Raw genomic sequence first — 19,213 nt, forward strand, 5'->3', positions numbered from 1 at the left:
TCCTTTTCAATTTAGCATCTCTGATCAATGACCTGTAAGAACTTCTTTGGTGGGTGGGGTGGGATGGTGCTGGGGATTGAACCCAGGGCCTTGTGTATGTGAGGCAGGCACTCTACCAACCAAGCTATATCCCCAGCCCAACATGTAAGAATTTAATGAGCAGAGTTTTGTGTGTTTGTATTTTTTTCTCTTGGAGGCTCACAAAAGAAGAAGGCATCTTATGATATAATTTGATGAAATATGTTATATCTATAAACCATATATAACATGCCATTCAGGCCAGGACAGCAGCTTGGGAAGGCCTCGGCTATAAAACCAAATTCTTTGGAAAGCCATCTGTGAAATTACAAGGAACCCTAGGTGTTGTGGGGACAGACAACAGACAGAAATTGGTTACCAGGAACCTGCTTGTTAGGTCTTGTTGACATGGTAATCAGAGTGAAATCTGTCTTGACCCGGTCTCAAGAGTTTTGTATGTAAGGCAAGGACTGGCGAATTATAAGGTTGTGGCTTCTCAACTTTGAAAGAAGGTAAAAGTCAAAGTGTAAGGAAATCAGGACTACTCTGACTAATGGATCCCTTAGATTGCCATTTGTGGCCTGGTTGGGACTCCTACAGGACTAGCATAAAAAGAAATAAAAGGTGCCTGGAGTCTCCATCAGCTTTACCATCAAGTGTATCCTTTCTCAGTAGCAGAACGTATGGTCACCCAAGTAAAGGTTAGGTAAAATGTTGCTTCAGAAGCAAGTTCTGCTGATCTACGAACCCAGAGAGATCTCTAGCTCTTATTACATCCATGTAATATATTTAAATATATTTGCATTTAAAAAGTTAGGAAAGGTGTATGTAAAATCAATGAGATTAAATTTCCCAGGAATGAGATTAATTCAGATTTTAACTTTCTATTCTACATATTTCTGTGATTCTTTTTTTTTTTTAAGATCAAAACATTCAAATGGAAAATACAGGATGTTTGTAATGAAATGGAGCAGCAATTGCTCATGTTTTCCTTTTCACTCCCCTAACCCTCATGAACTTACTAATAAGCCTGATACACAACTTTGTTTTAAGAAACACACACACACACACACACACACACACACAAACCCTCCAAAGCCCAATTTCACTTGTGCAAATTGAAAGTAAATGCACAAGCCAGACTTGGGAGCACGCGCCTGTAATGCCAGGACCCAGGAGGTTGAAGCAGGGCTGCAAGTTCAAGGCCAGCCTCAGCAATTTAGTGAGGGTCTAAGCAACCTAGCGAGACCCTGTCTTCACATTTAAATAATAGTAATAATAATAATAATTTTAAAAAGCACAAATCCTTCAACAGTCAGCATTCAGGACTCTTCCTCTTTGGGGGAAGGGTGTGTGTGTGCTGGGGATTGAGCTCAGGGGCATTCAACCACTGAGCCACCAAATCCTTCAACAATACGTGGGAAAAGTTTATTTCTAAATTAAATTTATACACGGTTTGAATGATAGATTCATTAGGCAAATTTGGGTAAGAGGAAAATGAGAAGCTTATGGTCTGGTGGAAATTTCTTTCAGTTTTCTCGATTATCTGATATGAACTTAAAAAACAACAAAGCTTTATCAAAGACGGTTTTAGGGGCCCGGAAACTTTCAGAAACAGCCCTTGCCAAGGCTACCCCTTGGCCCAGCACCTCCCCTCTCACGTGACCCTGTGACCCGGGGAAGCCATCTTAGGCATCGCCTCATAGAGCAAACTACAACTCCCAGAATCCCCGCGCTCTGCGTCGTGCTGGCACTTTTACTGGCCGGGTCTTAGAGCTGAGCTGTAGCCGGGCGCCATCTTTGACGCTGGCAGTCTCGGGTTTCTGCTGGTTCTGCTGCTGTGAGGACGGCGGGCGGCCGCGGCTAAGAAAGAAGAAAGACGTGGCAGCAGGCGGGAGTCGGAGATAGTGTCATCGGTTCGGTAAAGTTTCTGTTCTCTGGTAACTAGACCCGTTTCTTGATTCCCGGGTGGCTTGGAGCCAGGGAGGCGGGGGAGAGGGCGAGGGGAGTGGCAGCGGCCTCCCCTCGCCCCCGGGTCGCGGCCTAGCCCGGGAAGTTAGAGCGGGGTTCTGCAGCGCCGCGGTAACGACCACCCCCTCCCGGCCGCGGCCCTTGTCGGTGTAGGCTGGGAGCCAGGCTCCCGCTCACTTTTCCCATCCTCCCCACCCCCACCCCACTGCGCCCCACCCCCACGGCGCCTGCTCCCTTCCCAACCACCCTTCCTCCCCTCCCCCACATCCGGTGCTCGCGAATCTGGGAGCTTCCCCGAGAGCCGACTGTTCCCGACCCCCGGAGAGCGAACTGACACTAGATTGCTTTCTTCTGGGCAACAGTTTCTCCAGTTTAGCGGACGCTCACTGCCTAAAGCAGACCAAGTGCCAGGACCTGAGTTGACCTACTCTCATTCCTCTCCAGGGTCTTACTACTTTGGAGATTTTCTCAAACTCCACATTCAAAGCCATTGACCTTATTCCGGGATCCTACACCCATTCCCCACCCCAGTTACACTCCCTCCCCCAGCCCCGAGCATCGGAGCCGAGAGCTACAGGGACACTTCCGTTCTCCTTGTAGGATTGGTGGAACCGTAATGAAGAACACCCCCTAAACTCCCATAATTGGTGCGGATCCCTATGGGGAAGGCCCATGTTGTTGACATCTTCCAGGCTTTGATTCTGGACCTTGAGAAGGAGGTGGAACTAGTGATAGAGATGCTTTTTAGGGTAAAAGTGTGTAGATATTGGGGAAAGGGGAGGGATCCGTGGAAAAGGAATGAAAGTAGTTTAAAGCCCATATTTCAGTTTTTACTGTTCATATAGAGTCCAACTTGTGAGTTACTTATTTACAACCTGTAATGCTGCTTCAGTCTGAAAACATTAACGCTTGGTAGAAACGGCAAATTGAAAATGCAACTTGTTTTCCTGTTTTAAAATTTTATTTCCAAAGGATCTTTTCCAGCTATCTGCATTTTTAAAAAATGTACTACTTATAGTCAGAAGTGAAAGGGCCCAACTACATTTCCTGTTAATGACCAGTATGTGGAGTCTCATTTAGCTTTCCAGAATTGATTTTTGGGGGTTGTATTAACAAATCACAGTCCTAAACTATGAATGTTGAATGATGCACTATGTTTTTGTTTAAATTAAATTTCCTGAAAATTTCAGAACTAAGGGAAAATTGTTGCTATCATGAGACATCTTAAAATATTAACACTTGAAGACATTTCAAGCAGGTATAGTTCTTGGTGAAGCAGGAAGAGCATGAACCTGGTGTTTGAAAGACCTGGCTTTTAGCTGGTACTAAACAGTTAAACTCTATGACTGTCGGAGAGTGGGCCTCAGTTTTTTTTTTTTTTTTTTTTTTTAATAATGTAAGGACACTGGACTTTGAATTCAGAACTCAGAAAGTTGAAAGGGATCTTAAAGCCCTCTATGAAAGAGTTTGGGAATGTTCTTCACTGCTGTAATTTTTCCTCCAAAAATAACCTGGCTTCGAATTTATTGGTCAAAAGGGAATTTGACTCCCTGTAGAAATTGGAGAAAAGGTAATGCAAGGAGAGAGGAACAGCTGTATTTCTGCTTGAGTAATAAACACACTAACAAATTCTGGTACGAATTTTGGAGACATAAAGAGAATGAGTGTATGTACTTTAAGTGCACCAGTTTCTTCCCTCTCTCCTCGTAGAAGATGCAGAACTTTTAATGGTGCTGGGATTCTGGGATGTGTTTCCATTAATTCTAATGCAGCTGAAGAAGATGTGGTAGAAGGAAAGATGGTGGCAGAAGGCGTGGATAAAGAGGCAAAATTGCCTGCTAAAAAGAAAAGAAAGAAGGGTTTGCGAATTAAAGGGAAAAGGCGCCGAAAAAAATTGATCCTTGCCAAGAAATTTACTAAGGATTTGGGATCTGGAAGGCCTGTTGCAGATGCTCCTGCTTTGTTAGCCCCCACTGCCTCTGAACAGGATGAAGAAAGTCTTTTCGAGAGCAATATAGAAAAACAGATCTATCTACCTAGTACAAGAGCTAAGACCTCCATTGTGTGGCATTTCTTTCATGTTGATCCCCAGTACACCTGGCGGGCTATTTGTAACCTCTGTGAAAAAAGTGTTAGCAGAGGTAAACCAGGCAGTCATCTTGGTACATCTACTCTTCAGCGACATTTGCAGGCAAGGCATTCACCTCACTGGACCAGGGCCAACAAATTTGGAGTCACTAGTGGGGAGGAGGACTTTAGCTTGGATGTATCTTTATCTCCCTCTTCTCCTGGAAGCAATGGAAGCTTTGATTATATTCCTGCTGATTCATTAGATGATAATAGAATGGGTAAGAAACGTGATAAATCGGCATCTGATGCCCTAAGGGCAGAAAGAGGGAGATTTCTCATCAAAAGTAACATTGTCAAGCATGCCTTAATTCCTGGAACCAGAGCCAAGACATCTGCAGTTTGGAACTTTTTTTACACTGACCCTCAGCACATCTCAAGAGCTGTGTGTAATATATGTAAAAGAAGCGTGAGCCGGGGTAGGCCAGGTTCCCACTTAGGAACTTCAACACTTCAACGACACCTGCAGGCCACACATCCCATCCATTGGGCGGTTGCCAACAAAGACAGTGGTGCTCTTGGAAATGGATTAGATGAGACTGAGACTGAGAGCAGTGATCTTTTGAATGATACGCATGGAGAGAAGTCCACAGGCAGCCAAGATTTAACAGCTGAGGATCTTAGTGACTCTGATTCAGATGAACCTCCTGTGTTAGAGGTTGAAAATAGATCTGATAGTCCTATTCCTGTTGTAGAGCAAGACAGTCTCATGCATGAACAAGAGAGAGAAACAACATATTGTGAAAATCCAGCCTCAAGTCAAATAAGTCAGGCAATTATTCAAATGATTGTGGAGGATATGCATCCTTACAACTACTTCTCAACTCCAGCTTTTCAGAGGTTCCTGCAGATTGTGGCTCCTGACTATAGATTGCCATCAGAAACTTACTTTTTCACTAAGGTTGTACCTCAGTTATATGACTGTGTCAGAGAAAAGATTTTCTTAACTTTAGAGAATGTCCAAAGTCAAAAGATCCACCTGACTGTTGACATATGGACCCATGACCCATCTACTGACTATTTCATTGTGACTGTACACTGGGTCTCTTTGGAAACTGACTCTTCTCCCAATAATGGCAGGATCCCCAGTTTTAGAAAGTGGGCTGTGCTTTGTGTTACTGGTTTGGCCAAAGACTGTTTGATAACAAACATTTTACAAGAATTAAATGACCAGATTGGTCTGTGGCTTTCTCCCAATTTCCTTATCCCTAGCTTCATTGTTTCTGATAATTCCTCTAATGTGGTACATGCAATCAAAGATGGTGGTTTTACTCATGTGCCCTGCTTCCTGCATTGTTTAAATATAGTCATTCAGGACTTTTTCTGTGAGCACAAAAGCATCGAGAATATGTTAGTGGCTGCTAGGAAAACCTGTCATCATTTTAGTCATTCAGTCAAGGCCCGGCAGATACTGCAAGAATTCCAAAATGATCACCAGCTTCCATGGAAGAATTTGAAGCAGGATGAAACTGGCCATTGGATTTCTACCTTTTATATGTTAAAGTGGCTTTTGGAGCACTGCTACTCAGTTCACCATAGTCTTGGTAGAGCCAGTGGAGTTGTGCTCACATCTCTTCAGTGGACTTTAATGACATATGTTTGTGATATTCTTAAACCATTTGAGGAAGCCACTCAAAAAGTGAGTGTAAAGACCACAGGATTGAATCAGGTGCTACCCCTAATCCATCATCTACTCCTTTCCCTTCAGAAACTCAGAGAAGATTTTCAAGTCAGAGGTATTACTCAGGCCCTCAATCTGGTGGATAGTTTATCTCTGAAACTTGAAACTGATACCCTACTAAGTGCCATGCTCAAATCCAAACCTTGTATCTTGGCTACTTTGTTAGATCCTTGCTTTAAGAACAGTTTGGAAGACTTTTTTCCTCAAGGTGCTGATTTAGAAATTTATAAACAGATTCTTGCAGAAGAGGTTTGTAATTATATGGAATCTTCACCAGAAACCTGTCAAATTGCAGCTTCAGAAGCATCTGGTCCCTTAGTTACAGTAGGAGTTGATTCATATACCTCATCTATAAAAGAAGGCACCTCCAATTCAGGTTCCATGGATATCCCAGCCACAGACACTGTTGCCATTGGAAGCAAAGGCTTCATGTTTCCTTCTGCAATAGCAGTAGTGGATGAGTACTTCAAAGAGAAGTATTCAGAACTCTCAGGAGGTGATGATCCTTTGATTTATTGGCAAAGGAAACTGAGCATATGGCCAGCTTTGACCCAAGTTGCTATTCAGTATCTAAGTTGCCCCATGTGTAGTTGGCAATCTGAATGTATCTTTACTTCAAATAGCCACTTCCATCCAAAGCAGATCATGAGCCTGGACTTTGACAATATAGAACAGCTGATGTTTCTGAAAATGAACTTGAAAAATGTTAACTATGATTATTCTGCATTGGTTCTAAGCCAGGATCCCCAGAATAAGGTTGTTCAAAGCAATGAAAAAGAAATATTGTCTTGATTTCTTTTTCCTTTCTCCATTTAAAATGGGCAACTTTTTTGCTATTTTATTGTATCCTTACTGCTATAGTTATTATATAGTCATACTAATCATTCTTTCAAAAACAGCTGAGCATGGTGACTCACTCCTGTAATCCCAGCTACTTGGGAGGCTGAGGCGGAGAATTGCTTAAGCCCACAAGTTCGAGACCAGCCTGGGCAATAGAGCCAGACCCCTATCTCTAAAAACAAGCAGCCACAAAACTGAATCTGGGGAAACCCGAAAACAAAAAGGGCTGGAAATTCCTCAGAGACAATATAATATTGATAAAATGAAGGTTAACTCAAAAGATTTCACAGTTGTAAACTTAATGTTACACCTTGGAAATTTTGAAAATGTTTATATCATTTGAGAAAGAAAAGATATTTTTTAACTAAAAAAAAAATATAGTGCAGCATTGAAAGGCCTTAGGCTATTTCTGACTGGTAGATTCAACTAGTAATTAAAATAAAAATTTCCTCCAGCATGAGAGGTTTGATTACTCTGAAACCAATGAATTGAGAAAAACAATAACATACTAAATTGCTACTCCTTCCCTCTCCCCATTTTTCTATATCTTTTAAAACCCTGATGCTCAGTTATAATTTGGCAGAAAAAGAAAAATTTGTTTTCTATTTGGAAATTTCTAATTGCCTCCTCATACTGGTCAGCTTTATAATTTCAAATTATTTGGCATGATAGAATTACCCTTTATGTTTAGGATTGAATCTGTATAAAAGGGAAAGAGAGGAAACAATTAGGAAAATAGTTATTTTTAGTCTTTGAATTGTCTTTTTAACCTTATATATAGGATAAAACTATAAGATAAAGATTATATAGGTGCTTTTGCATAATTTATGGGTTAATAATAGTAAAAAGTTTGCAAAACTGGAAACTGTTGAACAGGATTGGATTATAAGCCCTTTGAGCATACTTAAACAAAACCAGTTTGCCTTTCCTGAAGAATGTTTTTTTTAATTTTTGATGATCTTTTGAAAAACATACTTAATGATCCATAATATTAATATTAACTAACTGAAGTTGTTTTGGCCACTGTATATTCTTAACTAAAAATAAGCAGTCAGCATTTTCATGTGTTCGGAATCATTGGTGAAATAAGTGAATTAATCCCAATGATCCTTTAAAGGTCCCTTTCCACTCTGGAAGTATGTTTCTGTATTTGAGTGGGAAGCCAGAAAATGATGACTTTTAGTAAAAGTCTATTAGAAGTTTCAGACTGAATAACTAATGTAAGATCCCAATTTTTCCTTTTTTTCATTTTAGATTTGGGGATATTCCCTGCCCAAAAAAATCCTGGAAAATTGACTAGTATTAAGTGTGAGTAAAAGGTGTCCACTTTTTTTTAAGTTTTGATTTTAGTTTTGTCTTGGATAGTATTTGGCAAGATTTAGCCTAGAAATTATGTAGTATTTATTATGTGAGAATCAAAATTGCTTTGTTACTGGGCTGGTTTCAAAAATTTAGAAAACTCATTTCTGTACATCAAAAAAAATTTTTTTTATTCTTAAATGGTAAATGTACCATTGTGAAATGAAATTTCAACTCCAAAATATACCCTTTTACTAACTGGAGTAAATGGATAATTATAGTCTTTAAAAGCTATAGCCATCAGTAGTAAAGAATTTGGTTCTAGGCTGCATAAGCAAGCCCTTACAGGGCTGGTGTTAATATAAAAGAAGGAAAAAAAAAAAAAAAAAGTCTTCCCTTGGATAAAAGCTTTCTGTGTTTTGACAGTGCCAGTTCAGAATGGCTATAATGCTGCTCTGCCTTCTACAGCTTGCTGCACCACTCTGTAGTTACTCTATAACTATACGTTTCTATCTTTTTTGGTTAAACACTCCTTGATGATGATATAGATACATCATTTTATACACCTTGATATATGTATAAGGGTTTCCCTTCATCTTTATTTTGTGGGCTGGGCAAAATTTAGTGTAACATTAGCTTCGTGCTACTTGGGTATGTAAGTTCACTATTTTTATAATGTACTCAAATCTACAGTCTTTTATAGTGTATTTTTAAAAAGGAAACTTACCCAGATGTTTTATTTCTACACATTTGTGTGTGTGTGTGTGTTTGTATGTATGTGTATAAGCCAGTTAGTATATGTGTATATTATATACATAAAACACTATATATTTTTACATACAAGTATGCTTTTATTATACAGATAATAAAGATGGGGGAAGGTTTCTGTTTTTTTCTTAATAGGTGAAGAAATCTTGAAGACCAGAAATTGGATCTTATTGAATTTTGGTGTTTTTTTTCTTTTCCTTTTTCCTTTTTTCTTTTTTTCCCTTTTTTTTTCTTTTTTTTTTTCTTTTTCTTTTTTCTTTTCTTTTTTTCCTTTTTAAATTATATTGTTCGGCTATGGAAGATGGATTTTTTTTTAAAAATCTTTGAATTTCAAGTTCATCTTTTAAATGAACTTTTTTGTTCTTGTTTTTTCTTTTTGAGGAGATAACTAATGCTAGCTGTCTCCAGGCTGGCAAAGGTTATTCGAATGGACTTAATCTTCCAGTAGTTGGGAGATGTTTTAAAAACACATCCTGTGTTTCAATTGTGGCTGAGAGGTTTCCTTGGCAATGTGAGGAAGAAAATTCTTTCTGCCTCATTATTATTAATTCATGGATTGAGTGTTGGTTCGACCTACAGGCGTAATAGATTGGAACTCAGTGAAGACACAGACGTTCCTGTTGAGAGCAACCAGCTAATGTAAGTGGGGGAAATGGGTCTTTTCTCATTAAAAACTTTTGTAATTTTAAGGCAAAATTTTCCTGGACTAGTAAGAAATTAAAAGGCTATTGTCCAGTCATTTTTTTTCTTGTAATTATTCACAAACTTTTAGTTTTTGAATAGAAACATGTTTGTTCTTTCTTTTGTTTTGTTTTTGATAGTGCACATAGTGAAAAGGTAAAAACAATACAGCTAAGGTGGAATCCTCCCCTAATTCCATTTCCTTGAAGGAAAACATTTAATAGTTTATCACAACATGGTTCCTTGCCCATACACATTACCCTGCCTCATCTTTTTAATGACTATGTAGTGTTCCATTGTCCATTGTAACTCAATGTATCCCTCATTGGTAAACATTTGGGGTTTTACAAACAAAAATATCCCTGTGTCTAATAGTAGCCTTATGCAACCATCTACATGAACTTGTTTCCGTAGAACAAGTTCTTGGATGCAAATTTATGGAATTATTAAATTTTATATAATAATTATCATAATAATAATTTGTATATAATTTTTATAAGAGGTTGTAGAAGTTTACTGAACAATTAAGGAGATCTTAATTTGCAAAAGTTATAGACGTTTATCTTTTTATAATGATAGTAATCTTTGGCCATATTGCTGATAGATCTTTTGCTATATAAATGTTTTCCAGTTTCATCAATATTATTGTTATAGTTTTTATCATTGGTACCTTAAGAAAGGGTTTTTTTTCCCACTCTGAGCTTAAAAAAATTTTTTTTTCCTGAGTGTCTAGGTGAATATGTATTTTATTTTAAAAATGCTGAGGATTGTAGTTATATGACATTGCCACTGTTACGAAGTTCTTTTTTATTTTCCAAATAGCTGGCCATTTTTCTTGTTAATCTCAAATGCCGCTTACTTTTATAAATCACATTATAACTTAAGGGTGCTCTTGAATTCTATTGAACTGTATTTCATTTGCCAACGTTACATGTAAATATTGTTGTATTTGCCATTTGTAATATCAGGCAGAGGGAGGCTCTTCCATTTCTTTTTAAAGTATCTTTTTTCCCCTCACTTATACTTCCAGGTGATTTTATAATCTGTCAATTCCAATAATAATAAAGTCTCATTGGGATTTGGCATGAATTACATTCAATGTATGCATTTTGAAGTTACTTCTTAAATTTATCCGTTGTCCAGATCATCTGTGCCTCAGTCATTTCATAGTTTTGGGGGTTTGTTTTTGATTCGATGTGACTTTTGCATACCCTTCATTTTTTTTTCTACATATTTTATGGTTTTTATTGTGAATGACGCTCGTGTCTGAATGATTGTTGCTGACATTAAGCAGATTTACTGCTTTTTGTATATTTATATTATTATTTTTATTGTTTTTAAATTATTAAATTTACTAGTTTTCAAGCATATAATTTGCAGATTTTTTTATTATGATGATTTTTGGTCTCATCCTTCCTTGTATTTTTTCTTGACTACATACTAGAACCTCTGGAACAGGTTTTTTGGTTTTGCTTTGTTTTGTTTTTGGGGGGTAGGGTGGGGGGGTAATGGGGACTGATTGACCCCAGGGTTGCTACATCCCTAGTCCTTTTATTTTTATTTTGAGACAGGGTCTCGCTAAATTGCCCAGGCTGGCTTCAAACTTGTGATCCTTCTGCCTCAGCCTTCCGAGTTGCTGGGATTATAGGAATGTGTCCTACTCTGGAAGAGTTTTGAATGATAGTGGCAACAGTTGAGTATCTTTGCATCTGTCTTCAGTGAGTTCACCTGTAGTACTTTACCATCTGTGCATGCTGCCAGTTTGATGATTATATGCATTTATGCTAAGGCAGTTCCTTTTTTATTTTTTCAAAACCAGGAGTAGATGTTGCATTTTAACTTCCTTGCTTTTTTCAGGGGGGTACCAGGGTTTGAACCCAGGAGCCATTTACCACTGAGTTATATCCCCAGTCCTTTTTATTTTTTATTTTAGGACAGGGTCTTGTTAAATTGCCCAGGCCGGATTAAACTTAAGATCCTTCTGCCTCAGCCTCTCTCACCTCTAAGATTATATAGGCATGCACAACTATGCCCAGCTTAGCTTGCCCCTTTTTTAGCCATTATTGTCTTTTTTTTTTTAAAAAAAAATACCATTTTGAACTCCTTTTGGGTTTTTTTTGTTGTTTTTTTTTCTCTTTTAACCATTTTTTTTCTTTTTCATTTTTTTAGAAGATAGACACAATACATTTGTTTGTTTGTTTGTTATGTGGTCCAGCCCAATGCCTCCACACATGATAGGCAAGCGCTTTACCACTGAGCTGCAGCCCCAGCTCTCCCTCCCTCCTTTTTTGTACTGCACATTGAACCCAGAGATGCTTTACCACTAAATGAATTCCCAGCCCCCTTTTTTAATTTTTTACTTTTAGACAGGATCTCATTAAGTTGCTAACCTTAAACTTGCAATCCTCCTGCCTCAGCCTTCTGAGTAGCTGGGATCACAGGTGTGTACCTGTGTCTGGCCATTTTATTTCTTTTGAAATCTTGCTTAGAGTACCACAGGGGTTGTTTTTTTTTTTTTAATACCCTTTATTAATGTAATGAATTGCTTAATGTTAGACCATTCTTAGTTCTGAAATCAGCCTATTAGAAGAGTGTATTACTCTTTTAATACATTACTGGTCTAACTGGCTAATGCTTTATTGGGATTTTTATTTGTATCATAAATCAGATGTCTGAAGTAGTTGTTTTAAAACTTTTTTAAAGGAGTGAAATAGTACTTATTTTTCAGGGGGTACCAGGGTTTGAACCCAGCAGCCATTTACCGCTGAGTTATATCCCCAGTCTTTTTTATTTTTTATAAAAATAATATGGTTTGTTTTGTTCTTTTGCACTTTTATTGAGTTCTTTTTTCTGAGTAATTCTTCCTAAGTTATAGTACTTGCTTGGATGATTTTTTTCCAAAAATGGAAAAAGTACATAAAGAGTATACTTGGACTTTTGTTTTTGTTTATTTTTGGTACTGGGGATTGAACTCTGGTGCTTTACCATTGAGCAACATCTGCAGTCCTTTTTATTTTTTAATTTGAAACAAGGTCTTTCTAAGTTGCTCAAAGTTCTTCTAATGTGCCCAGGCTGTCTTCAATCTTGTGATCCTTCTGCCTTGGCCTCCTTAACTGATGGGGTTAAAGGTATGCACCACCATGGCTGGGAAGGGCATACTTTTTGAGACTTTACATGTGTAAAAACTTGAGCTGTTCATGAAATATAGTTTGAAAGGCTAAATCTAAGGTCATAATATCCTTTAGATCTGGTTGCATAGTATTGTCTTTTGGAATTTAGAATTTCAGATTCGAAGTGTAATAATGTCAAGTCTGTTGTTCTTTGCTTTATTAGTCTGCTTTTTCCTGGAAGTTTACATGACTTTGTCTTTACTGTTGGAATTAAAAATTTTTTAACCATGTCTATGTAGAGTAGAATAATCTTAAAAGTTTAGTAGGGCATATGATAAGCCTCTTTTTAAAGGCTCAAGTTCATCCAGTTTAGAGAAGTTTTCTGGTATTTTTTCCTCTTATTGTGCTACCAATTTCATTTCTTTTTTTAGAATTTCTGTTGTCTAGAAATTGAATTTGCTAAAATTCCATGTTGTATACCTTTTCTCTCGTTGACATCTTTTCCATTTTTGCTTTGGATTCTCAGAGGTGTTCTGCTAGTGATCTCTTAAAATTCAATTGTGTTTTTCATTGATTTTTATTCTGTTATTCTGTTCCCTCCATTAAACTATCTTTGAGGTGAAAAGATAGAAATTTGAGTCTTCTAAGGTTTCTCTTCCTTTCAACCCTTCCCTGCCCACCCTGGTACTGATTAAACCCAGGGGTGCTTTACCACCAAGGTACACCCCAATCTCTTTTAGATAGGATCTTGCTAAATTGCCCAGGTGGCCTCAATTTTTAATATTTTTAAAAATATTAGTGGACCTTTATTTTATTCATTTATTTATATGTGATGCTGAGGATGGAACCCAGTTCCTAACACATGCTAGGCAAGTGCTCTACTGTTGAGCCACAACTCTAACCCCAAAATTGCCATTTTTAAAAATAGCAATTATGTTCATATTTTTTTCCTAATGAAAGTTATAGAAGTCCAGTAATGTGAAACATACATAGAGGATCCTTTCTGTTGAAACATTAGTAAGGAAGTGCCTATCTACTCAGATTCAATCTCCCCACATTCTGCTTAACTTTGAGGGAGCTTTGCAGACCTAAATTTGCAATTCAAACTATTTTACCCCCCCCCTTTTTTTTTTTTAAGAGAGAGAGAGAGAGAGATATTTTTAATATTTATTTTTTAGTTCTCGGCGGACACAACATCTTTGTTGGTATGTGGTGCTGAGGATCAAACCCGGGCCACACGCATGCCAGGCGAGCGCGCTACCGCTTGAGCCACATCATCAGGTCTATTTTACCCCTTAATGAAAATTTACCTTTTACCCCTTAACACACACACAACATATATACACATGTATATGTACACATATGTGCACACGTACAAATTTTGTGTGTGTATATTTATATATGTGGTGGTGCGAATTGAACTCTTTGTCACTGAGCTATTCCAGCCCTTTTTTAAAAATTTGAGACAGTCTTGCCAAGTTACCTGTCTTGCAAAGATTTTCTCCCAACCTATGGTTTATCTTTTTATCCTCTTATCAGTTCTTTCATAGAACAGATATTTATTTTTTTTTTTGAGACAGGGTCTTACTAAATTGCTTAGGGCCTCACTAAATTCCTTGAGGCTGGCTTTGAACATCTGATCCTCCTGCCTCAGCCCCTAGATACTAGGATTACAGGTCTTCATCACTTTGCTTGATTCTCCCCATCCCCATATGAATAAGCTAAGTATTTTCCAAATCTTTAAGCTCTGCTTCTTTTTTGTTTAATAGTTCCTTGATATATCTCTTCTTCTTGCACGTTCCTGTCAACAGTAAGGCAAAAACATGCTGTTCCTCCACAGTTTGCTTAGACATCTCAGGTAAATATCCACAGTCTTTGCTTACAAGTTCTACCTTCCACCCAACAGAACACAGTTCCACCAAGTTCTCTACCATTTTGTAACAATCATCTTTCCTCAAGTTTCTGATAACTTGCTCCTATTTCCAACTGAGACCTCACCAGAAGTACCTTTAAACATAATTCTTTTTAGCTGTAATTTCTAGGTTTCTTCTGTGAAGCGCTTCAGAACTCTTCCAGCATCTACTTATGACTGTATTCCAAAGCTGCATCCCCATTTCTAGGGATATTTTTATATCAGTGTTAACTATTTGGTACCAAACTCTGTTAGGCAGCACATTGTTGTATTGTGGATGTACTGTAATTTTTTTAAACAGACTCTGGTTTTTGAACATTAGAAACAAGATGGTGATGTATTTTCTTGGGTATTATTACCTTGAATATTTTTTGAATATTCTTATCTTAGGATAAATTTTAGGAATTGAATAATTGGGTCAAAGGGTTTATGCAGTTTAAAACTTTTGGTACATGGTTAGTTAAAGACTCTTCTCCTTAACTACGTTGACTTGAAGATTGGTTTTCATCATGGCATAGTAGTCTTGGATTAGGAATTACTAGTGGGAGATAAGATTCAGTTTGTTTTGATTTCAAGTGGTAGATCAGTGTTTATGAAACCTGATCTTCTGGTGTATGGATATAAAGAAAACCCTTCCATTCTCATGTATGCTTTTATATATTTACTGTAGAGAGAGAGAGAGAGAGAGAGAGAGAGAGAGGTCGTAATGGACATAATACCTTTATTTTATTTATTTATTTTTTATATGATGAAGAGGATTTAACCCAGTGCCTCACACATGCTAGGCAAGCGCTCTACAACTGAGCCACAACCGCAGCCCTATATTGGATTTTATAGAAGAAGCTTTCTTGAACACTTTAGTGTGGGGACCAGGGTATGGCAGGGGCTTGAGGCTAGAATGTTCATTGTTTTGTTGAATTACTGTTTTATGGGAATAGTCTTGAAGACTTCTTTTGCTCCTTACTTATAATGTGCAGCTCTTTAGCCACCTTCAGTATATAAGCTAACTCAGATGTTTTCAAAGGTAATTCTTTCACCAATTATTACAGCTAATATTTTCCCACCTAGTTACAGTGGTATACTTTTGAAATGGTTATGAAGCTATCTGAACTTTTTCATTTAGATGAAAAAAAACCTAGTGCCAGAAATGTAGATTTAGAAAGTATCTTGTGTGAAGTAACCTAGATCCCATGAATCTATGTAGATCATATATTTAGTTACAATACTTATAAATTTTATTCTGAAATTTACCAAAAAAATAAACTTATTCTGAAGCAGTAATAAACAGGCACCCTATGAGAATACAAAAGAAAAAAAAGGACATGGTTATCTTTAATAAAATTTTAACATTGTAGATGGGAATGTACAATATTCTCAATCATTATGTTTACAAGGCTCTGTTGAGACGTGTATATTAATATAATTAGTTAAAATTTGGTTTTAACAAAGTAATCTCAGGGTGATTTGGTGGAGAATATTGCAGGAATTTACCTGAAATGTTTTAATTCATTGTCTCCTTATTTTAGGATTGTGTTTTAAAGCCGATTTCTGTGATTGAGCTGTCATTTGGAAGATCAAACCCATTTCAAAAGGATTTGGCGCTGGTCCTCGCCTTGAGGAAGCAGTGGCTTACTTCAAGAAGCCATTTTCTGGGCTAAGAATTTACCCAGCATGTCTAATCAAGGAGAAGACTGCTATTTTTTTTTCTATTCTACATGTACCAAAGTAAGTATTTATATTACTGAATCAGTTTTATTTATAGTTTCTTTAATAAATGAGGGTTTTTCATGCATCCTAAATTGCTTTTGTTTTGTTTTGCTCAACTGTTTATCTGCTGTCAGTTTTATATTAAAGAAGAATTTTATTTTTCTCTGCATTTTATATATAACTAATTTTTCCATATTCTAAAAAAAATGAAATGACCAGTGGCACAGTCATCAGTGTTCTCTTATCTGTAATTAATCTATTCAGAGTGTCTTTGGAACTGTGGGCACTTTGATCCATGGCTTATTCTCTTTGATTTTATGTATTTTGTATTAAGTGGGTGGTTGTATTATATTTTAGAAACTATTATGGGTTGAATTTGACTTCTCCCAGATTTCTTGTGGCTAAGAATATAAAGCTATCTTTTTTTTAATATTTATTTTTTTAGGTGTAGATGGACATAACACAATGCCTTTATTTTTATGTGGTGCTGAGGATCGAACCCTGGGTCCTGCCCGTGCTGCTGAGCCACAATCCCAGCCATAAAGCTGTCTTTCTAAATGTGCTTTTGTAGCATTTTTGCTTTGTCTTTGTCCAAATTTCCTATTTTTCTGCTTGATTCTTCTGTATCTCTATTTAGATAGGTACTACTTTCAGTTACTTCTTTATGACATTCTGTGCATTTGTATGGGTTTTTTTTGTTTGTTGTTATTTTTTTTGGTTTTTCGTACTGGAAATTGAACCCAGTGCCTCATGTTCATGTGTGCGAGGCAAGTGCTCTACCGCTGAGCCACAACCCCAGCCTCCCCAATCCCACCATCCGTTTTTTATGTTTTATTTTGAAATAGGGCCTCACTAAGTGCTTAGGGCCTCATGAAGTTGCTAAGGTTGATCTTGAACTTGAAATCCTCCTGCCTCAGCCTCCTGAGTCACTGGGATTATGGAAGTATGCCACTGTGCCCAGCACATTAATGTGTTATAGTAACTTTTTCTTGAATCATCTTGATGTTGTATTTAAAATGGTAAGTTTTAGGATTGGGAGTATAGTTCTGTGGCAGAGTGCTTGTTTCCTGATGCATAAGGTCCTAGGTCCAATCCCTAACTGGGAGTTGGGGGAGGACCTCCACAAAATAATAAGTTTTAAGCAAAGTTCTGATAATGTAATCTATTTCACAAACAGCAGTTTGCACACTTGCATTTTGTTTCAGCTAAGGTATGAAGAGAAGCTTAAATTATATTAGTTATAGATTGATTACACCTTTTTTTTTTGGTGTTGGGGATTGAACCCCAAGGCTTTGTGCATGTAAGGCAATTACTCTACTGACTGAGCCCTAGATTGATTATACTTAAGTCCTTATCTGTTAACTTTGTAATTTGCTCTCAAAAGCTGGAATTACACAAGTTAGGATGTGTGGAATGCTTTTGAAGATGAACTGTAAGATATTTTATTGAATACATAACAACTTCTGTCGTTTTCAACCCTGTCTTTCATCTTGTGTCACTCAGGTTGTCAGGTCAGATGAAAGATACTGTCAAGAAGTAGATTATAGTCATCCCATTTCAGTTATTTTCTACCATACCTGTCTTCCTTACTAATTTATGTTTGTCTAGATTCTAGACTCTTTTTACCTAGGATGCCTATTTCAGTTACACATGTTCTTTATGTTCTTTTTTATTAACAGGGTGACAGCTGCCCATTCCGCCACTGTGAAGCTGCACTAGGAAATGAAACTGTTTGCACATTATGGCAGGAAGGGCGCTGTTTTCGACAGGTGTGCAGGTTTCGACACATGGAAATTGATGTAAGCTTTTGATTTGCATTACCATAATGTTCCAGTGAAATTTCTGACATTAATGCTCACTTTTTTTTTTTAAATTTCTTTTATTTTTTCATTAATGCTCACTTAACAATTAAATGTTTGCTCCTTTTTTGGCGGCCAGGGTGGAGGGGTACTGGGGATTGAACTCAGGGTCACTCAACGACTGAGCCACATCCCCAACCTTGTTTTGTATTTTAGAGACAGGATCTCATTGAGTTGCTTAACACCTCAGTTTTGCTGAGGCTGGCTTTGAACTTGCAATCCTCCTGCCTCAGCCTCCCAAACTGCTGGGATTATAGGTGTGCACCACCTCTCCTGGCCAATAACTAAATGTTACAGAGCATGAATCAGTATGATTTCTGGAAGGCAGTTGCTAATATATTTATCTCTATTTTTTGGTAACAGGGCATTGTACTCATGGCCTTATACTTTCTAGACAAACATTCTACCACTGAGCTACATCCAAAGATCTTTTTAAAATTTTATTTTGAGACGGTGTCTTGCTAAATAGTTCAGCCTAGCCTCAAACTTTCAATCCTTCTGGCTCAGCCTCCCAAATAGCTGGCATTATAGGCCTACAGTGCCCAGCTGTATTCCTTATTTCCAAACAATTACAATTACAAACTCAGGAAAATTGGAAGTACAGTATAAATCTTCATAAGCAATTCGGCAGTCAGTTACTGACATTCTTGAACATTTCCAGATACTTTAAATATTTCCTTAGAAAAGGAAACAGGAAGCTATCAATGTTAGAAAATTAGCATTGATATGTTACCTCTGTTTAACCCTCAGATCCCATGCAGGTTTTGCGAGTTGTCCCAGTAATATCCTTTATGGTCGGAGCAAGTCCAGATTCAAGTGTTGCCTGTAGCTGTCATGATCTTTAGTCTTATTTAGTCAGGAGCAGTTGCTTAGTCTTGCCTTGCCTTTTATTGGTCTTGACACTTTTGGTAGTTATTGGTCACTTATTTTGTTGAATGTTCCTTGACTGGGCCTTATTTGTATTTTCTCATTACTGAATTAAGATAGTTTATCTTTAACAGAAGTATCACAAAAGTAGTATTTTCACTGCATATCATCAGGTGGTGTTCAATTTTACTTTTCCCATTAGTGGTGTTTTAATTTGGATCACCTGATCAAAATGGTATCTGCCAGATTGTTCTTCTCAAGAAAAAAGTTTTTTAAGTTTAGAAGTTTTTGTCAGGAGATACTTTGATACCCTATAAATATCCTGTTTCTCATAAAAAAAATTTTTTTTCCAGGTATTTATTTATATTAGTGT

General features: G+C 37.3%; 3 protein-coding genes across 12 annotated transcripts in view; all 3 read left to right on the forward strand.

Moving 5' to 3' along the window:
* The first annotated feature begins 1,808 nt into the window (after window positions 1-1,808).
* Zc3h11a (zinc finger CCCH-type containing 11A) overlaps window positions 1,809-19,213 on the forward strand; it is a 38,468-nt gene continuing 21,063 nt past the window's right edge. For 2 of the 10 annotated variants that reach the window (XM_078022617.1, XM_078022626.1), the window contains exons 1-3: window positions 8,869-9,343; window positions 15,934-16,132; window positions 17,794-17,913. In XM_078022617.1, the coding sequence (XP_077878743.1) occupies window positions 16,079-16,132; window positions 17,794-17,913 (174 nt within the window). In that variant the 5' untranslated portion in view covers window positions 8,869-9,343; window positions 15,934-16,078. Of the gene's footprint in view, window positions 1,959-7,891; window positions 7,946-8,868; window positions 9,344-10,956; window positions 11,104-15,933; window positions 16,133-17,793; window positions 17,914-19,213 lie in introns of those variants that run through there. The other 8 variants (XM_078022624.1, XM_078022620.1, XM_078022625.1 and 5 more) reach the window with 8 other exon arrangements.
* On the forward strand, window positions 1,958-7,929 carry Zbed6 (zinc finger BED-type containing 6). The gene has a single exon (XM_078022615.1). The coding sequence runs from the start codon at window positions 3,650-3,652 to the stop codon at window positions 6,587-6,589; it is 2,940 nt and encodes a 979-aa protein (XP_077878741.1). The 5' UTR covers window positions 1,958-3,649; the 3' UTR covers window positions 6,590-7,929.
* LOC144367181 (uncharacterized) lies at window positions 7,939-8,476 on the forward strand. Its single transcript, XM_078022627.1, has one exon. The coding sequence runs from the start codon at window positions 8,375-8,377 to the stop codon at window positions 8,471-8,473; it is 99 nt and encodes a 32-aa protein (XP_077878753.1). The 5' UTR covers window positions 7,939-8,374; the 3' UTR covers window positions 8,474-8,476.

The sequence above is a fragment of the Ictidomys tridecemlineatus genome, chromosome 10 (assembly GCF_052094955.1).
Source record: "Ictidomys tridecemlineatus isolate mIctTri1 chromosome 10, mIctTri1.hap1, whole genome shotgun sequence".
In the NCBI taxonomy this organism is placed as follows: domain Eukaryota; kingdom Metazoa; phylum Chordata; class Mammalia; order Rodentia; family Sciuridae; genus Ictidomys; species Ictidomys tridecemlineatus.